We start from the raw sequence: 17747 nt of genomic DNA, 5'->3' as shown, positions 1-17747 counted from the left end.
TTTGACTAATCAGATTGTGAATTGCATAATTATTAAATTTAATCAATGGTGGAACATTTTCATAAATGTTCCACAAAGCCCAAGAAAAATAAGAAAACAATACAGAACCCTAAGATATTAACTTGATGAGTTGATTAATCGTTGCTGTTCTACATTAATCACTGCATTTAATAGCAGAGTTGTCAAATTTACATCAAGAGACTGCATCTCATGTAGAGACAGAACAGATATGGACATACCATGTATTCTTTTATCAAGTCCTCAACACGTTCTCCAAGGTAGATTATGAGAGATTTAAGTATACACTCCCTCCTAATGTCAGCATCCTGCAGGAACAGTTAAAATTGTTCCTATGCAATATGGATAGTATGCTGCATGAAAGGATTTTTTTTCACCTCTCAGATGGAGCGATCTGTGGTTTTGAAAGCATACAAAAAAAATAATGTTACTTCTCTATAAAACACATAACATAGAAAAAAACCAAGAAATACGTAACATGACATACACATCCTTACAAAAAGCTAGTACTATAATTTGATTTAGGTTTACCAAACAGTCTACAGACCAGCCATTAGCAACTAAGTTTGGCATAGGGTCAATGTTTTGCTGTTAAAATTAAAATTTCTTCAGAAAATGCACATTTTTCTGAGCCGCGCCTGAAAGTCATTTGAAGGAATTAGTCTTATGTCATTCATCTTATATGCTGGCGGGTTATTTCTGTCTCTAAATCATGTACATTAATAATAATTATAAGATATTTATATGAAGAGAGACAGAGACAAACGTGGGCGCACAAAGACAAGCTTGTGTCTAGAAACCGCGAGATCACCAGAAAAATTCAAATGAAGCGGAGCACAGAGTTATACTATGAATGTTATGAACTATGAATTTATGCTAGCTAGCTGTATCCACCACCGATGCATCGTGGTAACGCTAGCTAGTTAGTAAAAAAAAAACGGCTGGTAAAAAAAGGCTATTTGCCTAACTTGCATTCCCTACTAAGATGGTCGGTTGCTGGTAACCAGTTCTAACGTCGTGTCGGATAGCTAGCTAGCTTGTAGCTAGCAGCTACAATCATGCAAAAATTGGGGGTGGCTGTCGACCTAGCTTAAATGTGGTTATTTTCTGCAATTTTGGCAATACAAATTATAAAAGCTTTTGTAACACACTTGGCTTTACTTACATTTATTTTCAGATGAAATTAATCAAAGATGTGACACGATGTTTCCAGCAGCCATGCAGAACAAAAATGGGTCCCGGTTTCTGGTGGGCTTGTTCAAGTGCAAATCACTTTGACTCAAATGAAAGATATTATCTGTTCAACATGAAAAGAAATATATGTTTTGAGAGAAATCAAAAACTTTGTGTTTTGTCCTTTGTACAGAGATTTAGTTTCATCCAAATGAAAAGTGGTAATTTAAAATGCAAAAAGAAAGGGTTTCACAATCAAATCAATGATTTTATTCTGTTTTGAATGGCACTTATTAGATTGAATGAATGACTGCATGTTAGACTTTTTTCAGTGTAATAACATTTTACTCTCTTTGACGTTGGATGTGCTACTACTAGTTTACCCGTTTAATTATAGATTCACTAGGATAAATACAATAAAGTTCATCTCTCACTAAATAGAATATTTACTAAGAAATCACAATGTAACCATAGTTGTGTGTGTGTGTGTGTGTGTGTGTGTGTGTGTGTGTGTGTGTGTGTGTGTGTGTGTGTGTGTGTGTGTGTGTGTGTGTGTGTGTGTGTGTGTGTGTGTGTGTGTGTGTGTGTGTGTGTGTGTGTGTGTGTGTGTGTGTGTGTGTGTGTGTGTGTGTGTGTGTGTGTGTGTGTGTGTGTGTGTGTGTGTGTGTGTGTGTGTGTGTGTGTGTGTGTGTGTGTGTGTGTGTGTGTGTGTGTGTGTGTGTGTGTGTGTGTGTGTGTGTGTGTGTGTGTGTGTGTGTGTGTGTGTGTGTGTGTGTGTGTGTGTGTGTGTGTGTGTGTGTGTGTGTGTTGATGGACCCAAAATGCAGTACCCAGGATGACACGGAGGCAGGGATGAAGATTTTAAGTAAAAGGTCTTTATTTTGTAGGTGAGCCAAAAACCAAGGTAATCCAAACTGGGAGTCAAAATCCAAAAAAAAAAAAAAAAAAAAAAAAAATCCAAAAGGTCAAAAAGCAGATTCTTATCTGGGGATCAAGAAACTCTGGTTAAACATGGAGGGACTAATCTGACAGAATCAACAAACAATAATGGACCGACACAAGACAAAGACAAGACAGGGCTTAAATAGACTGGGAGAGGCAATCAGGAAAACAGGCAGCAGGTGTGCGGAGTGAGCTGCTGGAGGGAAGGCAGGTGACAATAATAATCTAAATGGGGAAACAGAACAGAGAAGGGCAGATAACCCTAAAATACAACATTTAAACCTAACGACTGAGGGAAAGGCTCACACAACTATCTGGAGGAGGACATAATACACACACATATACACACATACACAAACACTAACTGGGCAGGACACACACACTGAGCTGGGGACACGGCTGGAGCTACAGACTGGAGGAGGCTGACTAAATGAAACACCGGACCTGAAGGGATATGATGACGACCTACAACCAGAAGACACAATATAGAGACGCAGACCATGACAGTGTGTGGATGTGTTTGTGTGTGGGTGGGCTGGTGTTGGTGTATGCATGTGTGTGCTCTGTCTTCTCGATCCCCAGTGAGTCGTGGAGGATGGCTGCTTATACTGAGCCAGGATCCTCTGGAGGTTTCTTCCTGTTAAAAGTGAGTTTTCCTCTCCACTGTCGCTAAATGCTTGCTTAGTATGAGGATTGCTGTAAAGTCACTGACACCAGTCAGTGACTTGATGCAATTTGCTGGGTTCCTTATATAGGAACCTTTTTTCTGATTGGCTGAATGAACTGATCTCAGGGTATCTGCAGGTTTAAGGGAGCCAAATTTAAGACTTTTTAAGGCCACTTTGACCAAATTTTAAACCTTACGTTCAAGACTGAAAAATGTAATGTGACGAGTACGACCTTCAAAATAGTTCTGTCCAAACCTTTAGTGGAACTGAAAGTGATGAAAAATAACACAAACATCAAGATAAGAGAATCTGTGCATATATTTTCCAAAAACAAAATGCAGTACCAACAACTCTGAGTTAAATAAAGTGAATATCCGTATTTAAATAAACTGAGTTTACATGAATGTGTAAAATGAATACAAGTACCATGTGTCACCACATAATCTCCTCTCCCCTAGCGTAGCTGCTACTTACCAAATGGCCAGATTTATGGTGGCTCTTTCCTTCTATGGGAAGTTAGCTGAACTTACAGCCCTTTTCCCTCAGTTTTCTACGTTTCTGGTTTGATGATGTCACTTTTGTGAAGCGCATTTGTAGTCCTGGACTTACTTTCACACAAAACCTCAAAGAGCATGTCCCCCTGTTCGAAAATATGTGCGTTCTTGGTATTAAAATGTGTCTTTAAAATTCACGGGCATCATATGTGAATCCATGGCGCATAACAAGCGGAATTAGAAAATAGCGTTTTTAGCCCCAATGACTTGCATTCATTTTTTCGTTTTATCCGGGAACCCATCTACAAGAAGTAGACTTAGTCTCCCTATATATATATAGGGAGTAGAGGGGAGGACTCAAGATGGCGGAATGAGACGCAGCTCTTTGCAGGTTCTGTGAACAAGACTGTTTTATCTCCATTTTTTTTTTTTACCAAACAACCCCTTAAACAACACTGAAATCCAACTGTAGGAATCCCTTTTCCGCTCTTTTGCCTCAAATTCCTCAAGAATTTACCTTTTGTGCTTCTCACACCCGCAGCTTTTCTTCTTTTCGGAAGCCGAAACAGAGAAGCACGTGGCGGACCGTAGCTACAACGATGATGCCCTACGCGAGGCCTGCTACGACAGCGAAATCGACAACATTGAGGTAGATGAAAATACTTCCAAAGAGAAAAAAAAGTTGATACGAATCATACTCCAATTAAAAGCCCAAATCCCCAAAAAAATGAGGGTAAAAGAGAACAGTAAGTAAAATGAAAATATAAACGCTGCCATTCTTCATGCAGTCCAAGTTCTAACCAAAAAAGCGGATAACCAAACTGAGTTGTTAAAAACGATCGACAAGCGTATCGAGGTCAACGCAATGGCTATAAAGGAAAACAAAAGAGAAATTAGCCAGCGGAAGGAGAAGACTGCTATCCTCCAGAAAGAAGGCAACATGCTTACAAAAGCGTCCAAGGAGCATGACCGATACAAAAGAAGGTGGAATCTGAGGCTGACGGGGCTACCTGAGACAGAAGGAGAGAACACAAGAGAAGTCATCATCGGGATCATCACTAGAGTCATTCCTATATTGGTGGACCCAGTGTGAGAAACAGTGGATATTATCCATCGAATGGAGAAACCTAATGACGCAGCTACCTCCAACAACACACAGAGGGCGATCAACATCCAGTTTGGGCTACGCACTGTCCAGGATGAAGTACGGAAAAGATCGAAGGAAGCGAGGGTGTGCAAAGAAATGCACATTCGATTCAGAGACTTTTCCAAAGAGGACAGGGAGGCTCGCTCCAAACTATGGCCGCTGGTTGCAGAGGCTAGGAAAAGGGAAAAAGAGCGTTCCTGAAGGAAGGATACGCTCTGATTGACGGTCGCCGGGTGGATCCTAATTAAACAGCCTTGACATTGCTGGTTCAGGTCAGGTTCCATAATTCAGTTTGTTTCCTTGAGTGTTTGGACTTTAAGGGTTGTTGCACTACAAATTAATACTGGAATTTGCTATATAGAGATACACGTGCCACTCATTCCTGCTTATCACCTATTAGTGAATTCTCTCAAACTTGGAAATGTTATCTTTTCTTTCTTTAAATGTTAGGGGTTTAACAATAGTGTCAAACGTAAGGCAACTTTTCTTTTTTGTAAGGAGCAGAAAAGCAACATTATTCTTTTACAAGAGACTCATTCAGTGGAAGAGATAAAAAACGTTTGGAGTCAACAATGGGGGGACTATGCTTTCTTCAGTCATGGAACGTCTCATTCGGCTGGAGTCATGATCTTGTTCTACAAGTTTTCTGGAACCTTATTCGACCACAAAAGTGACACCAACGGACATGGGCTAATGATGGTGATTGAGTTTAACGATGTTAAATATATCCTGATTGGTGTGTATGGATACAACAATAGGGCACAGAACAAACAATTTCATTTAAAGTTGATCAAGTTGCTAGAGGGATGGACAGTGATCTATAATACTGACAAAGTAATAGTGAGTGGAGACTTTAATCTTGTACCTGACCTTTATATGGATTGTCAACCTCAACGAAAACAGAGAAATTATTATGAAGAAATTTTAGAAGATTTTATGACTAAAGGTAATCTAATTGACTATTGGCGAATGAAAAAACCCAAATAAAAAAATTACACATGGTTCAATGCGCCAATAATGGTCAATGCTCGAGAAAAGACTTTTGGTTAATCTCCACTAATTTAATAAATGAAGTCAACAATGGTAAATGGCCTGTATTTGATATGGCGCCTTCTAGAGTCCTGGAACCCCTCAAGGCGCTTTACAACACAGTCATTCACCCATTCACACACACATTCACACACTGGTGGTGATGAGCTACGATGTAGCCACAGCTGCCCTGGGGCGCACTGACAGAGGGGAGGCTGCCGAGCACTGGCACCACCGGTCCCTCCGACCACCACCAACAGGCAACGTGGGTTAAGTGTCTTGCCCAAGGACACGACGACAGCGACAGACTGAGCGGGACTCGAACCTGCAACCTTCTGATTACGGGGCAAGCACTTAACTCCTGTGCCACCGTCGCCGCAACAATTGTGAAATTAAAGCTTTCCCCCTAACTGACCATTGCGCTATTTTAATATCCTTTAAACAATGTGGAGTGAAAAATATCCTTAATTATCTATGGAAATTTAACAGCTGCTTTCTCGAAAATGAGACCTTTTGCAAAGAAATTAAGAAATTGTTAAATGAAATTAACCAATTAGATATGTCCCCCTTAAATAACTGACTGTGGTTGGACAAGTATTCTTACACAACAAATGCATTTTACTAAAAAAATTTAGGTAAAGTCCTCTTTTTCTTTCTTCAAATCGATGACTAATTTTTACAGATCAGCAAAAAGAAACCGAACACGTGAGGATGACTGTTGCTGACGGATGAAGAGCAGCATCATTCAAGAATAATTCAAGAATAATTTACAGCAACAGTACAAAGCGACACAAATGTGGAGGTTTAGATTGATTTTTATTGTAATGAAAGTCTGCTGAAACACACCGCCTGTGTGTAATTATGATGAATCTAGGGTGTCAGCTGATACTGACCTACTGCAGGGGTTCCTGCTTTACTCCTGAGATGTATCAATTTATTTTCTCAGGTCTTTTGTTCCTATGGAAAATGTTTGATGGTGGAGAGGAGGCGAGGCTGAACATGCCTACAAGACATTCCAGGGTCATTCTTGACTTAAACTCGATCAGTGGCGCATTTCAACAGTCCTAAAGCTCAATTTTCACGCGCTCACTTCCACCTTTTGAAGCCTCATACCCAATAAGATCCATCTTTCCTTAAAATCCTTGTGACTGAGTCCAAACACTTTGACTTTGTGGTGTGGACACAGAAAGATCTCGTTATTCCAGTCATACCTGATGACTCTGAAGCAGGCGCAGGAAATTTTTCTCAAGGTTTCCCTCCCTGAGCTCATTTACTGTCACTACACATGAAATGCCTCCACACCACTGCTCTCAAAAGTCCTGGCTGCCAAATCACAGAAAACCAACAGTCCAAGAGGTAAGACAAGAGGGAACGAGGGAGGAGTTGGACGACATGGCTTGCTGTGACAACAGCGACTGTGAAACGCAGTAGATCCACCTCAACTGTGTTGGACTTGATGCAACCACTGGAGCAGACGACTCCTGATTTTGACTATAATCACACAGCTTAAGGCCCAAGCCAAATGTGTATGCATATATTGCAATGACATTTGTTTATAGCATGGAAAGAAATGAGAAACATCTAGATTTTATTAACTGCACAACCTCCCTTTTGTATTAGTTTTTAATGTAGTCATTTCTTTACAGAGTGTATGTATACATAGTACACAGTCTAGGGAAGATTTTACACGTTATTTGTTGCATTTTGCCTCGAAGCACCCATCTGCACAGTTCTGTGTTCTCAGGTTGCACTACTTGGAAATGCACATCATATAATTGCGACACACGCATGTTTATTGTTAAGTTTATAGATATGGATGCAACAGACCCTTGTTGCTCTACAGTTATTTCAGCAGAATAATCGGGCTCATGTTTGTCAGAACACAACATACAGACACAACCTTGTCAAGGAATGTCACGTCTTCCTCCTCGCATGGCAACACCATGTGAATTGGTACTTCTGATGACAAAATAGCGTAACTTTTGCTAACGATTCCAAACAACCTTTTCGCATGAATTCTGAGGTGGGCAGTTTTCTTTGTGCTCTCCACATCTCTTGTTTCCAGCTGTCCATTTGTGAAGGCGTAGATCTTCACCTCCGCACACACCTGTCCCACCTTGTTCTTTGTGTCAAAGCCGCGGCCAGCGAACACCAAATCTCCAGGTAATAATTTGTCCAGAACACCACAACTATCAGTTATGTCCTTATTACTGACATACCCCGCACGCCCCTTGGAAACGAACGAAATGGAACCCTGCGGTGTAACACCGACAAGGTACTTCATAGTTGTGCCCAGCTTGTGGTGGGAATGTGACTGAGCTTGAGGTTTAAGTGTTGACTGATTCTGTGTGAAAATCTCGAAGCAGTCAAGAATAACAACGCCACGCTCCCCAAAGGCCTCCACAAACTGACTGGGCATAGTTGCACGCATAGCATCTCGCCCTGGCCAGTTAATCAATGGGCTGATGCGTGCATGCAAAACATTTATGACCTTACTAAAAGTCTTGGAAGCAGTTGTTCTCTCAACACTAAAGATGTGGGCAATGTGCTGCATTGGTAAATTTAGTCGAAGGCGCACGAGAGTCAGGAAGAGCATCTGAAAAGGTGAAAGGATTTTACTGCGCTGTGTCACGTATGGTTCAACCCTGGCTAGAAGACCCATGAGAACTTCAAAGTGTGGAAGTCCAGTGTAGTACTTCACTTTGACGTGGTCATCCTTCAGGAAATGTTCATCCAGTTTTCTCTGGCTTAGCTCACATTTCAGGGCCCTGTTCTCTTCCAGCAGCCGGTTGATTTCATCACGCCGAAGCTGACAGAAGTCACATTCTGTTATCGGTTTCTGGTCAGGTTCATCCTCTGGTGGAGGTGTTTCCACTGTGGATCAGATGAGGATTGCTTGAGCTCAATGTGCCACATGTAACTTCTACAAAAACAAGATAAGGTCTCGAATCAGCAGGCTTTGTAATACTTACCTGGTGGGATAAGGTCACCTGGGTCATCTATCACTGTCTCATCCACCACTGGTTTACTCTCAGTCTTTGGACGTTTTCTTGATTCCCTTCTTTCATATCGTGCAGTATTTGTGGGCTTAACCTCAGTGTGGCCCAAGTGAAGCGATGGTGCCCAATCCGGATGAGAGGTATACATTTCATAAGCTGGTTTTCCTAGTAAAACAATCAAAATTGTGTTTCAGTGCATTAGCATTAGCATACCCGTATGGTGAGCCATAAGTCTCCTCCCCTTCCCATAGCCCCATTGAATTGAGGTATTTCTCAATGTCCTTCCTTAGTCAAAGAAAACGGTTAAATGGAACAGACTTACCACATGTGACTTTGGCTGCCCGCCTTTTGCTTACGCGCTCTGTTTACATCCCACCCATCATAGTAGCACAGTAGCATAAGAACATTTTTAAGTTAAAGTCAAATTTTAAAAGTTTCAAAGTTAAAGTGCCATTAGTTAAAGTCACACACACTGATGTGTGTGCGGAATTTGTTTTCCACATTTGACCCATCTCCTGGGGGAGCGGTGAGCTGCAGACTCAGCCACGCTCGGGAACCAATTGGTGGTTTAACCCCCCAATCCAACCCTTTTTAATACTGAGTGTCAAGCAGGGAGGCATTGGGTCCCATCTTTTTAGAGTCTTCGGTATGACCCAACCAGGAATGAACCCCGATCTCCCAGTCTCAGGGCGGACACTCTACCACTGGGCCACTGAGCTGCCACCCTTCTTTCAGAAAAATTTCTGAACAAGGAAAGGCAACAAGGCACCTCCCATGTATTCTCGGCCAGTTAGCTAAACGGCAGACAAACGGTGGACAGACGCCTCCGTACCACATGGTAGTGCTTAGTAGTAGAGCCCTGCACTGAAGCCCTAGGCCCGCGGGCCGGCCCGGCCCGATGGCCCGGCTTCGGACCATCGACTGTGTAATTACCTCGGAGACGGGCCGGGCACCTTTATTTTTAATCGAATTCATAAAAAAAATAAATAAAAAACTGAAACACTTGAACGCAGCAGCACCTGCCTGCTTCTCACGCACCGGCACCCGTTAGCTCAGTTAAGGTCTGTGCGGTTTATAAATGCGCCTATATAAACAAATTCTCAAACTGCTTATTGAAACATGTGCCCCTATTCTAATATGTCATTTTATGTCCACTTTGATGTCAGAAACCATTTGTTTATTCTCATGAAAACGGCAGCATTCTCTTTTTCTGTGAATAAATTCGCTCTGCAGTTAAAAAAAATACAGCAGTCATTGCTGGTTTTTTTCTAACTGGAGAGCGCATTTTCAGGGCGGCAGGTGAAATGTACAAACGCTATATTAATCGGGGGCATTTATTTAATCTGCCGCTCTGAAAATACGCTCTGCAGTTAGAAAATTAGAATGCTGCTTTATTTTCTAATTGCACAAGAGCGCATTTTCAGAGCAGATTAAATTTACAAACGCATCCAATTAATATAGTGTTCGTAAATTTCATCTGCCGCTCGAAAAATATGCTCTGTTAGGAAAAAAAAGCTGCATTAATGCTGTTTTTCTTTCTTTTCTTTTTTTTTTTTTTAACTGCAGAACGCTTCTCACAGATAATTAGAGTTTGTTCTATAAAGCTTCTATTAAATCCACTGTGCTGACATATTTTAACAAGTTTCCTCTACGCTGCAGGACAAAAGTTTACGTTACGGATTAAAAGTTTGGCAGACGCGTTTGTTTATATTTGGCCGCTGCGCGCGGGCGGGGTGGGCTCGGTGCTGCACACAGACAGCTGGTGTTATTAGCTCTGAAAAGCGTTTATCTCAATTTGCAGATCACGTTTATTTTTCAAGGAGATCGGCCACGGATTCCTCTGAATGCTGCTGCAGCATGGAGGTGTAGTTCTCAGTCATCCTGGACATGATCATCCTGAGAGTTTTGGCTGAAAACAGCTGGACGTTTCTGGATATGTGGGAGACATTTAGCCTCTCATCCCAGAGGCTTCTTTGGTTGTGGTCAGAAACAAACACACTGGCTGTGCTGCAAGTATTTTCCTTTTTTTCTCCAGAACATGTTTTTGTCTAAATGAAGGTGATGTTATTGTTCATAGAATTAAAATTCATGTTGAACTTAAAATTATTTCATCAAGTAGGACCTGTGGTTAGCTGGCTCATGTAAAACATGTCATGTCTTCAAAGAATCGAAATCGGGAATCGATAGGAACCGGAATCGAAACGAGGAATTGGAATCGGAATCGTTCAAAAGCAAACGATGCCCAACCCTAGATGAAAAGTCCCCACCATCCTGTTTATTCTGCATCCTGCAGCACTATGGATCAGAACTGCTGCGGATACGAGTCACATTACTGCTACAAGTCTGCTCCAGACGCAGGAGCAAGAAGTACGGCAAGCTGTTGTAGTATATAATTCACAAATGCTTCTATCTTTGAACATAATTTAAAATGGATTATTGCCAACCCGTACATAATAGACATGCCACCGTTACAGAGTTAGCAGCAGAAATTAAATGTTATTACCATTTCCAATACAAATGCATGTTAATGAAATGCATTATAATTTACTGGATATATTCATGTGTTAGTTTGGCTAAGATGAGTGTTATTAATACAAACCTAAAATGTTGCTGAAATGTAGGTCAAACATTTAAAAATATTTTAACTATAAATATCAGATGGGAAAAAGGGAACCAAACACCTGAACTGATCCACCGTCCATTTGAAAATACTGTGCTGTAATCTGGGAAATTTTTGACAGAGAGAAGGCAACAAGACGCCTCCCATGCATCCTTGGCCAGTTAGCTAAACGGCAGCCAGACGGAGGACAGAAGTCTCTGTAGCACATTAACATTGGAACTTGCCTTGGCAGTTCCTGGTGACGAATCTTCTAGGCCAGTGTTTCCCAACCCTGGTCCTCGAGGCACACTGTCCTGCATGATTCAATGTAAATCAGGTGTGCTGAAGCAGAGACATGGAAAACATGCGGGTCAGTGTGCCCTGAGTACAAGGGTTAGGAATAACGGCAGCTGGGGCAAGACCAAGACATCAAGGTGAGGTTCCTTGAAATTGAGGCCCAATCCCAATACTCGCACTGCGCCCTACGCTGTTCTGTGAAGTGCATGTGGAGGAAGTGCGCAGTAAGGCTTCGAGTGCGTGGTACACAAGTGTGCAAATAATTGCTGAATTGGGACAGGGAGCATTGCCTCACCGACCGCAACAAATGCCGGGATGATGGTCGCTGTGCTATTTTATTTATTTATTTTTTTTTCTTTTATTAACAACTATCAAACAATTATTGAAAAAAATGACAATCATTGCTGCTTTGTCTAAAACACATAGAGCAGGGGTGTCAAACTCATTTTAGCTCAGGGGCCACACTGAGGGAAATCTAGTCCCAAGTGGGCCGGACCGATAAATAAAAAAAAACTTCAGATTGTTTTCTTTGTTTTAATACAATCAATATGAAATAAGGCTGGAGCCTGAGGACAGTGTAGTACAAGTACAACACCTGAAGTGTACTTGAAAATTTGAAAAAAATAAAAAAATCAATCAATAAAAAATACTTTTCTTAGTGATTCAAAGAGCTTACAGATCACATGGCTAGATCAGTTTCATGCAGCACTTAAAGTATATTTGACTCATTTTACTTTACATCTTTTAGCTTTCACCAGCACATCAATATCAGAAGTCACATCCTGAGTGGCGGCCAACTTCAGGATGTGATTCAAGTTCTTGTGTGAGCCTTGAGCGCAGCTTTGTTTTATTAATACTCATTACAGAAAAAACTTGCTCACAAAGATACATTTCTATTCACTCTACACTGTAAAGTATGAAAATAAAGTTTACACAACCATCTCGCGGGCCGGATTTAACCCGCTTGTGGGCTAGATCCGGCCCGCGGGCCGCATATTTGACACCCTTGACATAGAGCATCAACTGTCCATCCTAAAATGAATAACTTTCATTTGAAAATAAATTATTTCAGAAGACACTTGAGCCTTTTCTCTCATAGCAATGAATTGTGGGTAACACCCTTCGTCCAAGTCTGCATCGATGCGGAGATGGGTGAAGTGCTGATCAAAGGTGCAACAAGGGGCGTGATCAATGTCCACACTTGAGAATCGGGACACCCTACGCATGTGCATCCCTGGCAGGGGCCAGTCCCCATATCTGCACTGCATCCTGTGGTCTTCAACAAAGTGCACTTGGAGAAAGTAAGTAAGGCACAGTAAGGCTTTGAGTGTGTGGTACACAAGTGTGCCAACAATTACCGAATTGAGACAGGGAGCATTGCCTCATTGACAACAACGCATGCCGGGATGCTGTGCTACTTTTATTAACAACTTTCAAACAAACAATCAAACAATTATTTGAAATAACATTTGTTGTTGCTTTGTCTAAAGGTTTTAGTTTTAACTAGGGCTGCACAATATATCGAAAAATTATCGTCATCGGGATAACAGGACGTGTGATAGGTCCATCGCAAAACACGTCAAAAACGGCGATAAATGTTTGGTTCAACCTTTCCATCCGTGTCATACATCCACTTTTTGTAAACCAGCTCATTTTTTTACGCGGAACTATTATATGACCAATCAAATGTAGCCCTTCTGATATGCGGCCAATCAGATGGGTCCGTTCACGTAATACGCCCGCCCCCTACGTAGACCCTTAGGATGGGGGGAGCGCAACACCCGAACTGAGTTAGCGGCGCCGTTCCCTTGTTCGTCATGCTGGCTCAGAGCAACGAACGCACTTTGTGCTGAGGTTTCTGGAATCAGCGCTGCTTTCAAACGTGAACCATTTATTGAAATTAATTGTTGTGATCCACATCCTCAGTTTATTAGAAACTTCTGCAGATTATCTGGTTGCTACGTTTTTTTTCCTGTCAATGCCACTCATATGTACTGGTGGAGATAAAGGGGAAATAAAAGGACGCAAACATCTTTTGTTGTTATTATCTTTAGTGAAAATTAAAGACATCTGCATTATTACTGAGATGCAGATGGCCTTATTCTGTGATAGCCACGATCATATTGTGTGACCTTACTGTAACTTCAGTTATAATGACTTTTACATCACACAAACTGTCTCTGGTAACTTCTCTGATGATGTAGTTTATAAAAAAGTGCATTTGACCTCCGTCATCTGCATTATTACTGAGATGCATATGGTCACATTCTGTGATAGCCACTATCATGCTGTGACCATGGTCCGCGCCGCACAACTTCCTCATAGTTTACGTAGTTTACGGTTTTAACGTAGCATCTTCTTCTTTTATGCCAATTCAGGACGTACAGACGCAACTAAATGCAACACTGCCCCCTGCGGTCACAAATTGTGACTGGTCGCAGAATTTGGTGTAACACCTGTTTCAGCTGCTGCTCTCACACCGGAATGAGAAGATCTCTGAACGGTGACGCTCATATAAATAATTAATGTAATTTTAAGACACGTAATCGTACATCGGAGCATTAATATTGTTAATAATTGTCTCACTTTACACTACAGTGGACGGCGCGCATCCTCCGTGGTGAAATACCCATCCACCAGGATTATCAATAACTAGTATAAACAAACGCATCCATGGGCGTAATTCACGCGGAGTACGCGTGGGAAATGTCCCCCTCACTTCCCATAACAGTGCCCTCTGTCCCCCGCACCTTTTTTTCAGCCGTTTATATGGGGAAACGTATTTTTCCGAGCCGTCTTTAAACGCACCTTAGGCTAACACGAGCATCCAGTGCTGACAGGTGCTGCTGAGTGAACAGAGTAGCAGCACAATGTTCAGCAAACCAGCCAGACAGCAAAAGGCAAAAACCTTTGCACAGTTTTTTCCAACCAAACTGTGTAAGTTGAGTTATGCTTTTGCGTGCAGATAATGTTAGTTAAATGATAACTTGGTAGCCTAGCAGCCAACATCATGTTAGTTAACAATGCTGTGTTTCTCCTTTGCTAGTTAGTTATTGCTGGGAATAGACCCAATTCTATTTTATTTCTGTGCTGAACTTGTGCTCACCGTGACTTTCCGCATGTTTGATAGAAAAAATACTGTCACGATAAACAGGAGAATCAGGGAGGGTCTGTAGGTAAAACGAGAATAGGATAAGTTGCTGAGAAATTATGGCATAAAGGGACTTAAGACATTTTCTTCCCACTTTCACTGTAACCCATCCTAGTTCAGTGTTTCCCTTAGGAATTTTTCCAGCTGTGTCAAGGGGGAGGGGGGGGGGGGGGGCTTGGGGAGAAATTATGACACGTCTCTAAATAAAGTAAAAAATTTCCAGTGCAGATTGGAGACAACCCATAGAAGCACTGATTTGATCTCATTTTAGAGAAATATAGATCAGGTTATATGCACCTAATAAATAAAATTACTAACAAACTCAGGAATCTTTCTTTGCTTCACTGTTCTGGTGCTGAAAATATCACTAATGCGGATCAAAGGAGATACACAGATGAATGCACCTCTTATTTATTATTTGGAGACTACATTTACTGCAGCTGGCAGAGGCAGAGATTTTTTCTATTGATACACGGAATTTACAGAATCATTTTAAATTTTAACAGAGGTGTTATTTTCCCGCTTCAGAAGAAGCGTCCAACGTGTTTTTTACGCTTTCTCCGAGACATGTCACGTCGCTAAGTTGTTAGCGCCGCGCGCTAACACGTCAATAGTGCAGCGTAGCCTGCTGGAGGTTTTAAGGGTTCAGACGAAAACACCCGACCTCTCAGGCTGCTCACACATCGATCTTAAGTTGTCGCTGTTGCGCTCACGCCGTAATACAGTATTAGATGCGGTTAAAGTCAGACATGAAAAAATAAATACATTTTACATGAATAAGTGATGCTTAGCCTGGTGGGGGGAGGAGAACCTGGCCTAATAACCACTGGAAGAAACCCTGTCAAGATCGTCAACACTCGTTTATCTTAATGCTACTGAAACATGTAAACCAAAATGCATTATGTCCACTGCTACCTTTCTAATTTTAAACTCAGTAAGTTATGCTGTAACTTCACCTTGCCCTGCCTGCTCCTTGCTACCCGCCGGCTGTGATCACAAGCGACAACATAGTAGTTCCCGCTGCTTCTTCGGGAAACAGCGCAAAAATAAAAAAATAAATAAAAAACTTGGGATCTTGTAGGCGTGGTGGTGGGATTTCAGCCGTGGCGGGCCGCCACGGCTACGCCTATGTAAGGGAAACCCTGTAGTTTTATGTTACCACTTTGCTTTCCATATTTTCTATTTATTTGTCATTTGGTCACACAGACAGAGCAGTGTGAGGGAGAGTCTGTAGGTGAAAAGATAATATAAGTGGCTGAGAAACATGGCATAAAGAGATTTTAGGTTAATTTCCATAGTAATGTTACTGGTGCTTATCCTAACTCTGTTCCAATATTTTATTTTCCACCTTTACCCATATAGCCACAACAGAATGAGCAGAGTCAGGGAGGAGACATCAGACCAAAGGACAGCATCAGGCATGGTAAGAGATGGGAGAAACCAGGCAGGCCTTAGGAAAGGGTTTCCAAAGATCATTCAGAATTATTCTCATTAACACTTAATTTTTAATCTGTAATTTAATAGGTAGCCCAGGAAGAGTACATGTTTTTATTTGTTTATTATTTATTTACAGATATAATTTGACTACTGCATTATGTCTATCATCTATCTATCATTTTTATCATGCCATTTTTCTTTATCTTGATTATTTTTGCACATATGTTGTCACATTTCACTACAATGTTGTGTTCAGTGTTGTGTGACTTCCTATGTTAATCCATTATATATTATATGGCTTATTTTGCAACACTCATTAAATTTTATGTGCTAGGCAATATTTTTTTCCAGCACTGTTGTTTTGCTGAGCATTTTATACTCAGTGTTGTGGTTTGGCCCTTAATGATCTTGATGGATCGTTTTTTTCAACTGAACCCGAGTTTGGCGGCTAAAATTAACATTTGTATTATTTATAGTTTAAAGAACTAAAGTTGGTTCGCTGGTGCTGTGTGGCTGTTATTAATGTTGGGTATTCAAGAATCTTTTTTTATTATTGGAAAAAATTGCCCACTACTATTTAAACTGTCATTTGTTCATGCTAAGCAGGTGGCGCCCAGCGATTCCTCGGTTGGTGGTCTGTCATGTGCTGCGCCGTCTTGCTGGCAGTCAGCTGACACATCGCTGCCGCTTGTAATGTTTATTTAAAATTAAATAATAGTATTAATCATTACTGTCTTTGAACCACTTCACTAATAACTAAACCAGTGATTAAATGTTTTTTATCAACTATGAAATGTAAGATCGAATTCTGAAAAAAAAATTGTCCCCCTCACTTTTGAGATGATGGTTACGCCCCTGAACACATCACATTTATCCCTGTCCGTCTTCCTCGTGAAATAAATGAACATTAATCTTACCCGGTAAAAACATGTTCGCTGCAAATCTGAGGACTGCTAGTCCGCTTGATTGATCATTGCAGTTCATCTCCGTCCTCAGTCTCCATCAAAGTTATTAAAAAAAACAAAACGAGTTGAGTTTACATCCTTGTCTGTTAGTGCAGCCAACCACGCAGCAAGCTAAAACCATTTTACTGTCGAATCAACTAAATAAAAGTGATAAAAGTCTACAAACTGGCTTGTTTTGACTACCTTCCCTCGAGTTTCAAAGGGTGTAAACGGTCTTTTTGCCGTCCATCATGGCGAAGGCGGCGGTCTCATGAGTAGCGTGACGTCACGTGCAAAAGGTCAATAGAACATGTTTACAATTTGTAATTTACCTGAATGAAAATGCAGACAACACACCCTCATCGAGACCGGGATACTGTGAAAGGTGATGTTTGGTCGCCTTACAGCAGCAACCCAAGCGAGCCGACGAGACTTTGTTATGTCGGATACTAGCTCTCCTTGGTTATGTCTCCAAGCAGGAAAACGGTGAAAAGTGATTCCGTGTTCCAATTTATTTTTCTTTCTATCATGGGTTGCGCTCTTGCACCCCGCAACACAGCAACTAGTTACCATGATTGAGTAATTAATGTAACCGATCAAATGAAGGTGAGAGACTGAGCGCGCTGCTGACCGAAGAAACAAGCGACGAGGCTTCCAACATGGCGGGCGCGCCAGGCGATGACGAAGATATGTTCCGTTCCCAAGCCCTTTCCACCAGGGGGCGATATAATATCTGAACGTGGAAACAGCGCAGCGATTCCTCCGTTGGTGGTCTGTCATGTGCTGCGCCGTCTTGCTGGCGGTCAGCTGACACATCGCTGTCGCTTGTAATGTTTATTTTTGCTTGTT

General features: G+C 41.5%; 1 protein-coding gene across 2 annotated transcripts; it reads right to left on the bottom strand.

Annotated features, from left to right (window-relative positions):
• Window positions 1-7078: 7078 nt before the first annotated feature.
• Window positions 7079-17714, bottom strand: LOC107386137 (uncharacterized). 2 transcript variants are annotated; one of them, XM_015960341.3, is made up of 3 exons: window positions 17231-17714; window positions 8444-8635; window positions 7079-8345 (listed from the first exon to the last, which is right to left on the bottom strand). In XM_015960341.3, the coding sequence occupies exons 1-3, from the start codon at window positions 17712-17714 to the stop codon at window positions 7315-7317; spliced, it is 1707 nt and encodes a 568-aa protein (XP_015815827.3). In that variant the 3' UTR covers window positions 7079-7314. The 2 variants fall into 2 exon arrangements, with proteins under 2 accessions (XP_015815827.3, XP_054595736.2); XM_054739761.2 differs by lacking the exon at window positions 17231-17714 and adding an exon at window positions 16872-17113.
• Between the last annotated feature and the right edge of the window lie 33 nt (window positions 17715-17747).

This window comes from Nothobranchius furzeri, chromosome 1 (assembly GCF_043380555.1).
Source record: "Nothobranchius furzeri strain GRZ-AD chromosome 1, NfurGRZ-RIMD1, whole genome shotgun sequence".
Classification (NCBI taxonomy): Eukaryota; Metazoa; Chordata; class Actinopteri; order Cyprinodontiformes; family Nothobranchiidae; genus Nothobranchius; species Nothobranchius furzeri.
The sequence above is the reverse complement of the archived record's forward strand: the minus strand, read 5'-3'. Positions and strand labels throughout refer to the sequence as shown.

What these genes read in the sequence shown, in the direction of transcription:
- LOC107386137 (XM_015960341.3), bottom strand. Translation starts at nt 17,714, where the DNA reads ATGTGTCAGCTGACCGCCAGCAAGACGGCGCAGCACATGACAGACCAC. An exon ending in TTGTCTGCATTTTCATTCAG is followed by an intron (nt 8,636 to 17,230) that starts GTAAATTACAAA and finishes TTGTTTTACTAG; the next exon opens with GAAAACCAGCTTATGAAATG. An exon ending in AGGTGACCTTATCCCACCAG is followed by an intron (nt 8,346 to 8,443) that starts GTAAGTATTACA and finishes TCTGATCCACAG; the next exon opens with TGGAAACACCTCCACCAGAG.